Here is a 15,901-nt window from a genome sequence, read left to right as displayed (position 1 = left end):
CCATCTCTGAAATATGGACTTCAACAAGCTATGCATTTGTTCTATATAACCCCCATTTCAGTTTCAAATGCCTTGCTATTTTGTTTTATTTTCTCAACCCGCCCCCCCAATTCTTTACCTTAATCAATATGTTCCCAAATCTGTCATATATTGTACAGTGCATCTGCCATAGTACTAAGTAAGCTGAGGTCTCTATACTGAAGACCCTGGACCTAGTTCAGCTGTCTAATATAGTACAGTATTAGGGCCATGATAACACTTTGGGAATAACTTTTATTCCATTGAAGTTAACAGAATGGCAGTGAGAAGTCCTTTTCCCTACCTCATGTACTCAGCATATTTTGGTTGTAGTTGAGAATCTGGCCATGAAAGCAACATGGAGTAAGTATTAAGAATTCCTCTTACATGGCAAGCAGGGTGGGGAAGGAAAAGAGAGTGTATTTGCAAACAAGCTAATTTGTTACATTGTGAAACAGGCCTGATGCCTATGGAAGTGAGTGATTTTGATTTTCGTGAGATATTAAAAATGATGAAGCTACTTACATGTTGTCCTTAGACCTTTAAAAAATTATGCCCCTTTATAAACACACTCAAGTCTAATGAGTCTACTTAGCATTTTTTAAAGAATAAGATAATTCTACCCTTTGTATAATATTGTTCTAAAATGGCAGATAATAATCTAAGTGTGAAAATAAACGAGGAAGACTGAGTTGAATCCATATGACTGAATTTACACAGAATTTTTTCAAGGGTAAAAGACAAAAAGAGATCTTCACTTTGAAAATGCCATTAGGAAAAGTCATATGTTTTAAAATGATCTAAAACATATCAATTCTGCCAAAACCCCTCAGGTCAGAGGAGGAAAAGCCAAATCTTTTATTACTATTTATAAATATCCTGCAACAGCCAGAAAGATCATTAATAGCTAAACATTAAACGTCACTGAAGGGTTAAAAAAAGAAGCACATTTGTATCTTTACTTAAGACTTACTCAACCTCAAGCTATTTAAGACTGCAAAATATTTGTAATGCAGTATCTTAGAAACACAATGACATGGAAATCCAGAAGATTAATTGTATAATGTCAACACAGTAGGGTGTGTGTGATTTCCGCTCCAAATGCACAAACAGAAATTATGTCCATTTCCCATAACTTTGGTCAGCAAAAGACATGTAGTATATTTTAACAAAATGTTAAATTGCTCCAGCTAGACATATCCAACTCCAATTTTCCTCTCCTGATACCTTAACTCTCTCTTCTACTAAAGGAGTCAACAATTTTCTGTTTCTCAAATTCAGTTGCTACATCTTTAAATTTAAATCTTTTGCTCCTGCAGAAATGGGTGTTTTTCGGGAGCTAACATTTTAAATTCTCTGCAGGAAGCAGAGTGCTGCTTGAAAGGGAATCACAGAAAGCAGGGACATAAGAACTCACCTATAAAGAAGCTGTAAACAGTAATTGCTACCTGTCCTTATGTACTGGATCAAGCACTTTGCCTACTTGGCCACTGTCACATTCAGATCTTTTCAGTCAACACTATTGTTTCTTCTCCACTTTAATTTACTGAATTCTCACTATTTTATTTGTTGAATCTTATTAACAATCCTCTCTCAAACTTGTATCTAAAAAGTGAAACACCAAATCTTGCTTCCACTTGCAATAGAAATACAAATAATACTTTTGTTAGCCTCAGATAAGTAACTGAAATTTCATATCTAAAGGAACTCTTACCTACTGTAGTACTTTTAGAACTGGGACAATCATGCTAACAACAAGTTAGTCAGTGCTTTATTTGCTTCTTATAAGTTTTCCCATCATAGCCCACAATGTTTTGGTGACAAAATGAAATGGGACATTGTGTTTGGTGTAGATTATTGTTACAGTTTGTTAGCCAACTCTAAAAATCTCTTCTGTACAAAATGAAAACCTTACCTTTGTTTGGATAGCAAACCAATGTAAGCATTACAACTTAAAACAGTGTACACTGATTTCAGTAGGATTGGTCATATTAATACAGCTCAGTTTTTTGCTGTATATTGTTTACAATTTTAAAAATAAAGTATTGAAAATGTATGGGTGGGTAGTCAAGGAACACATCTTCATATCCAATATCCCTCAAAATCATACTTAAAAAATGTTCTTATGAAATTTTCTGCCCCAGCCAAATTCAGTGGCATTACAGAATTTAAGCATTTCTCATTTGCCCCATCAAAAGCCTCATTCAAAAAAGGAGAAGAATGTAAACATTCAGTTTGTATCCCATTTCATAGGCCCAGATCTGCTCAGTTGTACAGTCTTGAGAACCCCAGTAAGAATTCAGTCTGCATACGTCTCCTGTTTATTCTGCTGTTTAACATTAAGTTGATTAATCAATGAAAAATATGAAGGAATACATTTGTTTTATTACTTTAGTTACTCTTCAACAAAATTTTATCTGCCATTCCAAGATGCATTATCCTTGTCAGGAATCCAACTTGAAATATGTTAACAAAGACTCAGGTGCTGAGCACCCGATAATCTGACTATATAGTCAGTGGCAGAAAAGCATACTACCTTCTACACAAGCCTTTTCAGATTATGTCCGTACCAACTGAATGCACAAGAGCAGAAAAATCCTCTCAGCCCTTGATACTGCTGACTATGTGGATAAGTAGCAATGTAGAGAGTAATGAACCTAACAATAGTGCAATTTTCCATATTTCCTAAATCCAACAGTACTCAGATATGCCAGGCCATGATGTAGATGGGGAATGGAACCTGTCCACAGGAGAAAAACTCTTGCATATTTAAATTTATTGTAAATAAATGTTCCAAAAAAGAAAGAAAGAAAAAGAAAATAAAAGGAAAAAAAACAAACAAAAAAAAAGTGGAATTATACGCATTTACTTTTCTTTAAAAAAATGGTTTCCACTAAAGGGTTTCTATATAATTATCTAAGTACTAATACAGTATTTATATACAAAAATCTCATTTGAAAGAATTTACTGTACAAAAGAAAGTATAAGCATTACTTACTATTTTATGATTTCAGCAAATAGTGAAAACTTATGACAACTATGCACCTAAGCATACAGTCTTACTATTTACAGGAATGTCAGTATTAAGCCAAGAACATTTTTAGATTAATATTTACATTTGAAATTTCTATAGAGAAAGTTCCCTAACATTTTTCTTCATAATAGTTGATTTTCTTCTCAAATTTTTAGGTTATCAATAAGTGAAGTTATCAATGAATGAAAGGGGAAAAATCTGTCTTTTATAAAGGACAAAATTCCACCACTTATATTCACACTAGTAGTTGTATTGCAGTCAGTGGGTCTGCTTGTGGAAGTACTTTCTACAAGCTATAGTGCTTACTTTGTGTGAGTACATCAACTGGAATTTGGCCTTGTTTAATACAAGATATCTAATTAGAATAAAAAATATTGACATTCCTGCAGTCAAAATACAAGAGAAACAGCTATTAACAAAATATAAGCCCTTTATTAATAACAATCTTTGGTTGGATCAATATTTTAAATTAATTTTCACAATACTTGGTTAATTTAATCACTTCCTTCCACATAATTCCTCGTCTGGTACCTTTTTTGGACAAACTATAGAAAAAATTACCAAGTTCATTACATACTTTATATTAAAACCAATAAATATTACAAAACTAGGTGTGGCATTTTTAAAGTTCTATTTAAAATCTATAAATTAATTTGGCAAAGAAGAAAGAAAAGAAAAAGAGAAAATTTTTTTTGGTTGTTGAAATATAACAGGCTTTTTGACGTTTGGTTTTGTAACAAACCATACAGTAGTTAGAGTTAAAACAAACTTCTGTTTTTATTTTATTCTTTAGTTTGATATTTGCAATGTGTGCCCCATGGATAAGACAAAGTGATAAAAACATGTGGTTAATTGCACCATTATTTTGGGGAAAAATTGAGTTTATCACTTGACCCTTTAAACTCAAAGTGACTAACATGAAAAAAGTTGCACTGATAGGGTCTATACATGTTTCACAGGTAACAATTCTAGACTGTTACTTTAAAGAAATGCCTTATATGTAAGAAAATATATTTTAAGACAAAATGAAAAGTCCTATAACTGAAAATCTGGTCCTGTAGTCCCAGTTAAGGCAAAACTTCCATTGAAGACAACAGGTCATATTTATTTAAGGCCTAGTCTTGCCTTTTCTGGTGTAGATGCCCTTACTAGCAGAAAGGAAAAACTATAGCTAAATAAAGTCAGTGCAACATCCTCCGCTCCACCATAGCAGAGGGGAGACTGCTGTAGAGAAGAACCCAGTGGCTTTGACTGAGGAGGGGATGTGGCCAAGCTGGTAGGGAGAGTTATATCCCCATATTAGATGCTAGATGGGGCAGTATAAATGACTGTGACTCTACATGTCCTCACTAAGTCAGGGCCCCTTTAGAATACCCTACAGTGCTCAACCTGCTGAAAAGTTCTATGAAATTGTGCTGCTGCTGAGCTGTCACTGGCTTGGTGTCCCAAATGCATCGTGTACAAGTACATGATACACTTTGGGCACTGATGTAGTTGCATGCACATAAATTTCACCCATCAGAAGAACTTTTCTAGAAAACTAATAGCTTTCACAGATGCACAGAATTGGGATGACAGTGAATGCATCTAGTCTGATTTCACTTTCTCATTTTTCTAAATGTAGTTGTGCCCCAATGGAGATCGCTAGGATATAACACATTCTGTCAGGATCAAAAAAAGAAAACAACTCCCCCATACCTGTTCAAGATGAAAATCCCCACCCATCTTTTTTTTTAAACCTGAACTTGCTTCAGTCATATAGTCTACTAATCTCAATGGGAGTTTTGTTTGTCTAGGATCTGCAGGTTTAAATCCAGATTTTATCTGACAGGGAGCTGAGCTGCATCTTTGAAAATGAATGTGTCTTGTTAGGTTGATATGGTTTATCTCCTCCTGCTGAAGGAAACTAGAACACACTGTAAAATTGATTTCTGCATATCCTTTATAAAGCAACCTCCCAAATTGTTTAGGCTTTGGGTGCCAAAAAGATTTTAAGCTATTATCATCATTACTTGAAATGTACCTTTCATTATTTAAATTCTCAGGGAACATTTCTACTAGTACATACTAAATACTTGCATTTTACTAATGCACACCAACATCAATATGAAATATAAAAATTCCCTGCATTACTGATTGTGCAAACAAATCCTATCAGAAATAGAATGTGGTCCTCCATATTTGTAAGAATTTCTCACAAAGATGGGAGCAAAATGGCTGCACATACTTAAACATGCACCAGGTTGTCCATAAATCAAGTCTCGCCGTTAAGTGATGGCTTGTTTATCTATGGAATGCCCCAACATAGCAAACTGCTGCTGCGTCTTCTTCTATACATCCACATGATAAGAATGGCAAGAGGACAAACTCCCACTGTGACTTCTTGAGAGCCTGGGGCTGTGATTGTTCCAGTTTTCAACTTTTTTCTTCTCCTTGTCTTTCCAGGTTTCCAGCATTTGTACTTTCCCCTGCTCTTCTTTCATAAAAACCTCTACCATGAGAACTTTCTCTTTATGAATCTGCTGACTAATGTCCTTGGGAATGTCTGGGATAATCCAGTCAACAAAGTCACTCATGAACATGACCAAGTTCTGAAAAACAGATTTTGAGAAAAATGTGAGCAAATTTAATTGAAATGAAGAATTTTTTGGTAGGAATTTTGTTGTAGTTTCTTTGGAACAAAGCAGAAAGAATACTATTTCAACGTGGCCTTTCTTTGTCCTATAAGCCTGGTATTGAGTTGAATGTGGGCAGTTCTATGTATCAGCTACTTAGCCATACCATCACCTTACATCAAGGGAATAACAGGCCTTTTTCCTTCACTTCCCTTACTGCCGACGAACTTGAAATGTTTTGTGGGAATTGTGACAGGGAGCCAAGGGCTCCCATTACTTCAAGGGAGAAACAGCAGCAGCGTGATCCCCAGGTTGGGGAAAAACTGCCCATCATGGGCTGGTTGCAGGGGAATAGGCAACCTGGGACCCATTGTTTACAAGTGCCTATTACTGAGCTAGCTACCCAACCATAGGTCGATAGGACAGAGCCCGCTTGAGTGGCAAGAGCCCTGCTATTGCAGCAGCCATAGCTGTTCATTAGAATTACAAAGGAACAGCTGTGCCAGGGTTAGAGAGTCACTTGATCCAACAGGGGCCACACTGCAAATCTTAAAAGCCAGCACCTGGGGAAAGGCAAGAGAAAGGCTGGCACTCTGCAGAGAGGAGAGCTCTTCGCAGGGAGGAGCTGTATGCGCAAGACCCAGGCAGACATGAAATGCCCTGGAAATGGAGGTGAGAGCTCTGTGGGAGGATGGCTGAACAAATAGTTGGTTAACCCCGAGTGAGCGGGAGGTTTAATTAAGTGGCTGCTTGTAATTTTTTTGTTTGTTCAAGTTTACACTGGCAGACCGGATGTGGCTAAACAGGTTGACTAGGAGCCAAAGGGGTGCCTGAGGACATGTGAGTGTTTTGAGCCCTGCCAGCAGTCAGGGCTTAAGATGCTGACAGGAGGAAACCATGAAGATTAAAGTCTGAGCCAGGAAAGACAACAGAGGTGGCCTGAAGCCAGAAAGGCTAGAGCCAGAGCCTGAGAGGGGTAAAAACTAGGGCCAGGGGCCTGGAGACAGAGGGGAGAGGCAGGAGCCAATTCCCAGAAACCATGAATAGCCCTTAAGCCAACTGGTGCAGTAGAGCATGTATGGACCAAGAGGGCCCCATCTAGCACCTGAGGGGAAGGATGGGGATCTGCTGGGTTCAGGAGGGACCAATAATTGACAAGGGCTTCCTCTGGGACCCTGGGGCAGCCTCCCTTTTCATAATCAAATTATTCCAATACAGGTGAGAGAAAAGGGGGGTACCCTAGGAGCCAGAGCAAGGCAGGAGTTGCATGAACAACAGGGAGCATCACAGCTGCCCCAGGGGCCCAATCCTGTCAAAGGAATAAATTTATTTTGTCAGAATTTTTCTACAGGAAATTATCACAACATTTTGATTTTGTTCCATCTTAGTAGAAATCCTATTTCTGAAATCCTGAAAGCCTTAGTGGAAATCCTATTTCTGAAATCTTAATTTCCTGGATCAAAAATCCATTTTTGGTTAGCTGTTTTTGGCTTTAATTAAAATCATCCTTGTGCAGAGGACCAGTCTATTAGTCTGTGTTCTACTTCAGTCTCACTTAATCCTTTTCAGATAGTTAAAAGGGTACTAACTAGTCTATTCATCTTGTGACTCACTTCTGCACTAAAGTCTAGTCTCTACCTATCCCAAAAGGTGGTTCAGACAGCTGCAAAATTATTTTACAAGCAGAACTAAGAGCTCTGAGTTTCTGCATGATACATGACAAGTCTGTGAGGATCAGAGTCCTCTAGAAGTAGTTTGACTGGTAATATCCTATTGAAACCTATATCATTTATGTACAAATGTTATACTCATGCATGTGATGTCTCTTTTCCTTCTATGGTCTAGAAAGTTTTAGATCAAACAATACCTGGAAAACTATCACAAATGCTAATCTTGCTGCTAGCACAGCCCAAAAATCCTTTGAAATGTCATATTTGTTTTCAGACCATGGGGGTTCTCGGTAATCTTTGTATCTGTAAAACAGGACATGTTAAATCAAGCACACTGCTTTAAAATGTTAACACAATTAGAATTTAGCACTAAATATGCCTTAAACACTCCTTCACATTCCCTAAAAACAATTATTTTGTACAGTATTGCTTTATGTAAACCCAGGTAAAGAAGTCACACCTGTGATAATTTTGAAATATTTTGTTGATCTCAGATAATTATGCTTTGTCACCACTACAAACAGCATCAAGTTAGACTAAAGATAGGGTACACCACACACTTTAGATCACAGTCTCAACATCCTCCAAGTTTGGGAACTATTTGTGCTCAGGTTAATTTCTAGGAACAAAAAACTGATGTCAAAGCCATGTGGTAGAGCATAACTCTAATCTGTGCATATTTAGAAAGAACAGAGGACTAGATTCAGATTTCACTGGGTAGATATGAAAATAAATTTCATTATAAGCACGTTTTGGAAGAACTCGAATTACTTATTCTGAAAATGAGAAGACTGAGAAGAGACTTGATAACAGCTTTCAAATACAGCTGTCAGCTCTGAAGGGTGGTTATAAAGATTATCACAAAAGGCTAGTCTGTCACTAAAGGGGACAGAAGGAGTAACATTCTTAAATTGTAACGAGAAATTTAGGTTGGCTATTAGGAAAAACTTTGTAGGTATGAGGGAGGTTAAAAACTAGAATCAATTACCTAGAAATGTTGTTGGAAACTCTAACTACCAAACATACTTGATCCTAAGAGTGGAGAGAGGGTTCCTATGCAATATGGAGATTTTGTTGCCCCTCCTCTAACACAAAATATGCACAGTCAGAAAGAAAAATCTTTGCAAGTGCTCTGACAAGTACTTGTTTTTGTTGTAACCTCTGTTTCTCAAGCTAAGCAATGCATATACAACAAATATTTGGCAGCTCTGAGATTCTACTCTATATGGTATAAACAAGACAGAGCTACGAACAGGATATTACAAAAAAACCACTATTTCAATCTGCTACAGCTAGTCTGTACAGACGACACAACCATATTACTATTCAACAGGGAAAATCATTTTAAATGGTGATCATTCAAGAAAGTACCTGCATATCTGGACCTTGTAGCCAAGCTCCAAAGGATCATTTGGAGCTGTTCCTTCTTGAAAATCGCTGACATTAAAAGAAGATAGCGTATGGTTCACGAAGCCATGCATGGTGCCATTTTCACTGTACATATACAGGTACACGAGGCGTGGAATGAAGTCAGATGTGAATGAGATCACAAATGCCTAAGCCATAAGAGTAAAGAATGAGCACAGTATTCAGAGGTCATGCTATGCTGACAATAGACCCAAGCGCATCTTCCCCAAGTAATTCTCATGAGTCTAAGGAATGTTATGCAGGGGCTAATACAGTGGTGAGACTGTCTGCAACCCAGGGTCCTCTCAAGATATGAGAACTATATCAATGCATCTACAAAATGTTTACTCATCCAGCTCCTAAGCATTATACTGTTGCATAGGAGTAGTTTCATGGTGGCTGGCATCTAAGAACTTGAACTACTTTGGCAACCAATATATCGCCCACTATTTTCACAGCTGTCCCTGCCATCCATATTTAACAGAAAAACACTTTCCACACTGGTTCTCAATTTCTCTCAAAAATGCATGTACGACTCTGGAACCCTTCACTTACTTTACTGAACTTCAGCCCCTTTCCTGATCTCAACCCTAACCTTTGCATGTATAGGACAGGTAAAGGAAGAAAGTCACAGATTGAGTTTGAGGGCTTGCAACTATAATAGGTTCCAAAAAAAAATTTTTTTTTTAAATTCCCTAACACTGCCAAGGGCTCCCCCAGAATACTTTCAACTGGCCCAGCATATCAGTAGTATCTGACTGAAACAAAGGGAGAACATAAACTCTTTGTATCACAATGGAGATGTTAAGTAACCTGAGTGCAATTTTAGCTTTTGCTATTTTTTCCCCAGTCTTGATTTTTTTCAATATATAATTAGAAAAAAATTATAACAACTATCAGTAACCAGAGGTTTTAATTTATGTTAAGGGGGAACGACAACTTCAGGACTGAAAAAAAACAGAAGCTCCAGGGGTATACCCATCCACATGTTCAGCGTTGTCTCCCCTTATTGACCTTAGATCCACTGTTTGCCTTGTCAGTAACTTAGATACTACTGTCTGCCTACATTGTCCTGGGTCTCTGAGGACTACATGGTGAGACAAGCTAATTTCACACAATATAGGAGGCTAAGAACAAAAGTGAGAAATAATCTTTTCTTTTGATTTCAGTATAAGAATCTTCAGAAGAATCAAAATGACCCAAAGCATGCCGGTCTTAAAACACTGAAATTAGCCTTGCGTGTCTTCTATGGGGCCTGAGTTTGCCCTCCCATTGGTTTCTGTAGTGCAGTATTGAATCTTCAAATCATAGACCACGGGTGGGCAACATTTTCCAGTGGTGGGCCAGAATCACTCAGCTCAGGTCAAAGGCCAGCTGGGGCTATGATATAGCTGCCACCTCTTCTCCCAGACACCACTTCTCTGTACCACCCAGCTGCATTGTGACATGGATGAAGCACTAGGCTGCAATGCAGTGCAGCACAGAATGGGTAAAATCTCCTGCTTCTGCACATCCCCAAAGCCCCAAGTCCATGAGCTGGATGTAATGGCTCTGCAGGCCAGATCAGAGCCATAGGCTGTAGGTTGCTGACCCCTGACAAATAACAACTCACATCATGAAAACAGAATCAAATTGAGAGCCACAATCTTAGCTAGCAATAATTGAATTCTATGGAGCTAAACTGATTTACATGATTTGAGGATCTGGCCCAAAAAAGCTTACAGGGAAAACTTGATTTTATAACAAGAATTAAAAAAAAGTGGTCAAAGAGAGTGAGTTTCAAAATGTCAAGAAATCAGGAAGAAAGAAATTTAAGATCAGCAGTATTTTTTTATTTGTCTGAATGGCAGAAGTATGCAGTCAAACTTATTCTTTATTGTTATCCTTGGCATTACTACTGGCTGTTATACCTTTGTTTAATTCTGTATTTTTTTTATAATGTATAAGCAATATGTGATACACTGTAACAAAACCAAACCAAATGGTGGACTTAATTCTCTTCTCCCTGTGATAGTTGGTAAATTAGGTAACTCCACTGACTTCATTAGGTTTAAGTTAGAATAAAACCAGTGTAACAGAATGGGGAATTAGCCACTATTTTTTGCATGGAACTACTTACATTTATTATTACAGCAAGCTTTCCTATACCTCTGAGGATATTATACCAGATTCCTGAGGGAAAGACAAACATGGTATTAAACATTTTCAGGCTGTTAAAGAAAGCACTGGTAATTGAAAATGTAGCATCTCTCACCAGTCTCATGATTCTAGAAAACTATGCTTGCATTTGCATTTTTTTCAAAAGTTCAGTTTGTAATAAGCCTTATTTCAAACAGTTAGGGGCAAAAAGAGCCTAAAGTTTGATTCCAACATCCATATTGGACATGTGCCTCATTTAAAAAAGTTCTGAGCCAACAGCTCCTGTGGGGGAAAGGTGAAGTGAGGGTATAGTAAGATGGAAAGCAGTGGGACTGGGCACATAAAGGAAAGTTGATAACATCTTATCTATTTGATCCAAATCATTCTCTATGGGAAGGAGAAAACTCACCAAGAGGAACTGGAATTCCCACAGAAATCCCTTTATAGAATTGATCAAGTGACCAAACCTTATTGCATCTGCCAAAAGCCAGAGCTGCCCACAAAGCATTCTTACTTCTTCAGGGGCCTTAGTATCCAAGCTCCAAAGGATCCAGTCTGAGTGCATCTACAGTGCTCTTTACTGCAGTTAACTAATTAGCTCTGCAGTAAAGCGATACACTCTACATGTGTGCCAGTATTAGGGTGCAGCAAACTAAATAACTCTGCCATAAGATAGTATCATTGGGGACAGAGTCACTTATGGCAGAGTCATTAAGTGGGCTCAAACGCCTGTCTAGATGACTGTCGGGTGCAAATTACTTCTGGTCATCCCAGCCAACCAGGGGAAAGACCCCTGGCTCCTGCCAGCCTCTGTGCTGCCTGGTGCCACCAACTGGAGCCTGGGACTGACCCCCTGTGCCCCCTGCTAGCCCAGAACTGCTCTGCCCTAGCTCAAATTGCTGCTACCCCAGGTGCATGGGTAGATGCTGTGCCTGGGAGCAATGTACTCTGGCTCAGCCAGCTCCAGTGTTTATTGCATTGTGTTAATTGCATGTGTAGATGCACCCTCTGTTCCTTTTTTTTTTTTCTTTTGTCCTGTTTTCTCCTTCTGTGTGGCCTACTATATCCAGAAACTCCCAATGGTTTTGAAGCATGGAGTCTGGCATGCAAAAAGATAATACTGATTGTATGTTAATTCCATAGCTGCCCCTAACTAGTTTGCTGGGAGACTGGATGATCTTTTTTCACCTGTCTCATGGCTGCTTTCTACATCCTGTTTCCTAACTTAGCAAAGGGATTTTTGCAGTGTCTAAAGCACACACCGGTTTAGTATATGTGATCATCCATTTTACCAGTGTTCAGCCCTGTGACTGGTACAGACTACAGCCTAACTGTTCATAGAATCATAGATGTAGGATCAGAAGGGACCTTGTAGATCTTCAAGTCTGACCCCCTGCCTGGGCAGGAGGAAAACTGGGCTCAAATGACCCCAGCCAGGTAGGCGTCAAGCCTCTTCTTAAAGACCCCCAGGGTAGGAACCAGCACCACTTCCCTTGGAAGTTGGTTCCAGATCCTAGCTGCCCGAACTGTTACTAATGACAGGTTAAAAAAATTCTCTAGCACAAGCAACTAAAGGTCCTGTATACATTCTGTGTTGATAAGTGATATGATTGCGATATGAATTGGTATATGAGCTCCTTTGGCTTTTCATTAAACTCATCTTTGGCATTCTATAGGGGGTGTATATACTGGCTCATAGTGAACTTACTGCATATACAATTGTCTTGGGACTAAATACTGTGAGCCTGATCCATCTAGTCCACCTATTAGGCATGTAAAGGGATTTGTATGGGCCCATTCCACCCTGTTTGAGATTCTAAGACACAGTTAATAAAAAACTGTATATGTCTTCCTCCTGCTCACTGTTTTTTGCGACTTAATCTTACTGGTACAATGATGGTGAGTTACAAAAATAAACCTCTTAATGTTTTTTCGGAGACTTATGCAGGGTGGAATAGGATCCCATTTAGGCACCTAATAAAGAGGATGTGGCTCTCTGTGACTTGGATAAATCTTACTGAGACCTAACAAGTGCAAGGTCAACTCTAGCTTTCCCAGCACTTGTTCTGAATTCAGCCTTCGTTAGTAATAGTATAGCTCAGCAGTGACTTGCATCATATTATGACTAAGCAAATGCATGTTTCTCACAGAACTGCAAGCAACTCAGACACAAGTGGCCTTATTCTCCATCAGTCTAAAGGCCAAATCCCAGGCTGCTTGCGCTGTGCTTGGTTAAGGGCTTAACATGTACAAAACTGGCTTTGCAACCTCAGATTCTCAGGCTGGTTGCTGTTACATATATCTGGTTACATCTGACCCCGAGGAGCCATCTCAGCAGTTAGAGATACACAGAACAACACAGAAATTTTATATAAGCCTATCTCTCTCAAGGGTTTCCCCAGGCTGAGAGAGTCCTTTGCTTGCCAAGTAAATTATTTTTAAATTTGCTTTCAATCTTATTTATTTATTTATGTGCTGTCCTTCCCAATAAAGGCAGCTTACTGAAAAGAGTAAAATAACAAAAAACAAGGGAACAAGAAAACAAAAGAAGAGAAACAAAACTTATAAAAGCCATTGGAGTATTAAAATAGCCTATAGATAGGGAACTACTGAATCTGTGGTTTTGTGGATTTCACGGAAACTGCAAAATTTGGCATTATTCACAAAATCAACAACAACAACAACAAACTTAATTAAAGTAAAATGCTGGCTCCCCAGCAGAAGCCAACAGTCCTCACTGCTAGGAGGGAAAGATGCCGACTGGTGGAGTGGCACGAAGGGCAACAGACAAGATGGCAGCTGCCCCCTCATCCCTCCTCCCCCCTGGGGCCTCTCCGCCAATCAGCGCCAAGGGATGGGGCTGCATGAAGGGCATCCAGCCATCAAGATGGCAGCTGCCCCCTTGTCCTTCCTTCCCTTCAGGCCTCTCTGATAATCAGTGCTGAGGGGTGGGATCACCATAAGATACCTGCAAAATCAGCTCTGCGTGCTGCACGTGGTCTGCGAAAAACCCTTTGGGCACATTGCACACAAGCATGCGACGTAGCGCCAGGCACTTTTAAAAGAGCCTGGTGCTGCGTTGCGTGCATTTGTATTAATGACGAAATGCATATCAGCGCTGAGAAAATGGTGGTGGGGAGTTTCAAAGCTGAGGGGTGACTACCAAGAATGACCTCCCATGTGTCCTCACCAAACAAACTTGGTGCATTAATGGTACTTGCAGGAGGCTGCTCTTGGGTGACGTTGGGGATCACAGTGAGGCATAAGGGAAAACACAGTCCCTTAGGTATGTAGGGGCAGGCATTTAGGGCTTTATAGGTGAAAAATCAGCAAATTTATCATGCCAGAAAACTACTGAGAAGCTGTGCACACTCTGGAGCACTGGAATTATATGCTTCTGGTGACCACTGCTTCTATACTACTCAGAACGCACAGCATAATTCAAATTGACTAGGCCTGGGATTTTGACCCTAATCCAACAGGAAATTTGTTATGAATTTCATAAAAAAGAGAGCCAAATCAAGCCCTTGATCATTGCCAGTAACTGAGCATGACCTCTGTTGGCTAGGACATCTAGTCTGATGATTCCAGTCTGATACTTGGTGGTCGACTGCATCCGGACTTCTCCTAAAGTATCCCAGTAAAATTGGGCCAGGGACTCACAAAAAACAAACTAAAAAGACATGAGGTAATGGCAGAAAGAAAAAGAGAAAGTATGACAATTGTCCCTTAATACCTAAGCACAATGGGGAACATGCAGAAATCACCTGCCTGCCATGCCCCAATACTGGACAACACGCTGGATAATAATTAACAGTAGATTTCTTTGCTCACAATCACTGCCACCATAATCTGAACACCTCCATTTATGAGCTTTTTACTTATATGTTTCTGATATTCTAATTAACTGGCAGCCAGGGAAAGCAGCTTCATGAATACATTCATTCTTAAAAGCAAAGCCAGCTCCTAGCTCTTCTGCAATGCCAGAGGTTTTTCTGGCAAGAGAACCAGTATGGGGCTACTGGTCAATGACAGGGAATGGTTCCAGCCAGTGGAGCACTGCTGTTTCTAATTTTAAGTGTCCCAGTATTCATGCTGGCTAGGAAGGAACTGGCTAAAGCTACATTCAGAGAATGTTTCAGCAGCCACTCACTCCCCCTTTTCTTGCCTTGTGTTACTCTCTGGCCCACAGTTTGAGGAACTATATTTAATGTAGAACTTTTGCTTCCACAAGAAACTTGCATTATCAGAAATTATTGATATGGAATGTCATACTGGGTATCTTACCATTGCATTGATCATTCTTGATTTGTAAAGTAATGCTTTTATACTAAAATATTTGTTTCCATCTGAAACCTCTTATCTTAAAAATAAATGATAATTCACAGCTGGGTTATATTAAAATATTTTCTACTATTCTATAAAAGCCTTCCTGATAATGAAGCCAGTTCAACATAAAATAATGTCATCAATTAAGAGAAAAATAAATGAGGAGTTAAAGTATCTCACAATTAAGCTATTTGGTAATGCACTTACCTATATCTTTTGCTCGAACTGCAACTGGTCTCCTAAGTTCTGTGACAAATTTCTTTGCATCTAGCCGTATTTCAATAATGTTGTTCAACAATGCAAACAAAGGGGCCAGTGGGAAGGATGCAACAAACAAGGTTACAAACCCAAACTGGATAACTGAAAAGAGAGACAATGTCATTGGTAGTGACTTGTATTTATGAACTGTGCTTTGGTGTGTTACAGTATAATAGGGCCATTCCCCAAAGAGTTCCACGTTCCCAAACAACAAGGAGGTTGAGCTGTTCCTCACAGATCACAAACACATTTCTATATGGGAGTTGATTAATTGATAATTCACCTGTGAATAAAAATGAATTATTCCCTGCTCTGACAATTTCTGCTTCCTGGGCTGGGCAAGGTAGTCAGAAAGTTGCTTGAAAGCCTGAGGATTTTTCTGACATGGTGTGATTCTCTGGTGATGAAGAATGGGCAGAGCCAGCTCCAAG

At 39.1% G+C, this 15,901-nt stretch overlaps 1 protein-coding gene across 5 annotated transcripts in view; it reads right to left on the bottom strand.

Annotated features, from left to right (window-relative positions):
- Positions 1-2,774: 2,774 nt before the first annotated feature.
- The window catches only part of ANO1 (anoctamin 1), a 137,682-nt gene continuing 124,555 nt past the window's right edge, over positions 2,775-15,901 (bottom strand). For all 5 annotated transcript variants that reach the window (XM_019477055.2, XM_059722736.1, XM_006270507.4 and 2 more), the window contains 5 exons: positions 15,420-15,572; positions 10,864-10,916; positions 8,709-8,893; positions 7,535-7,640; positions 2,775-5,643 (listed from right to left, as the gene is read on the bottom strand). In XM_019477055.2, coding sequence (XP_019332600.1) covers positions 5,383-5,643; positions 7,535-7,640; positions 8,709-8,893; positions 10,864-10,916; positions 15,420-15,572 — 758 coding nt within the window. In that variant the 3' untranslated portion in view covers positions 2,775-5,382. The remainder of the gene's footprint in view (positions 5,644-7,534; positions 7,641-8,708; positions 8,894-10,863; positions 10,917-15,419; positions 15,573-15,901) is intronic.

The sequence above is a fragment of the Alligator mississippiensis genome, chromosome 2 (genome assembly GCF_030867095.1).
Source record: "Alligator mississippiensis isolate rAllMis1 chromosome 2, rAllMis1, whole genome shotgun sequence".
NCBI classification, from domain to species: domain Eukaryota; kingdom Metazoa; phylum Chordata; order Crocodylia; family Alligatoridae; genus Alligator; species Alligator mississippiensis.
Note: the sequence above shows the minus strand (reverse complement) of the source record. Positions and strands in the feature narration are given on the sequence as shown.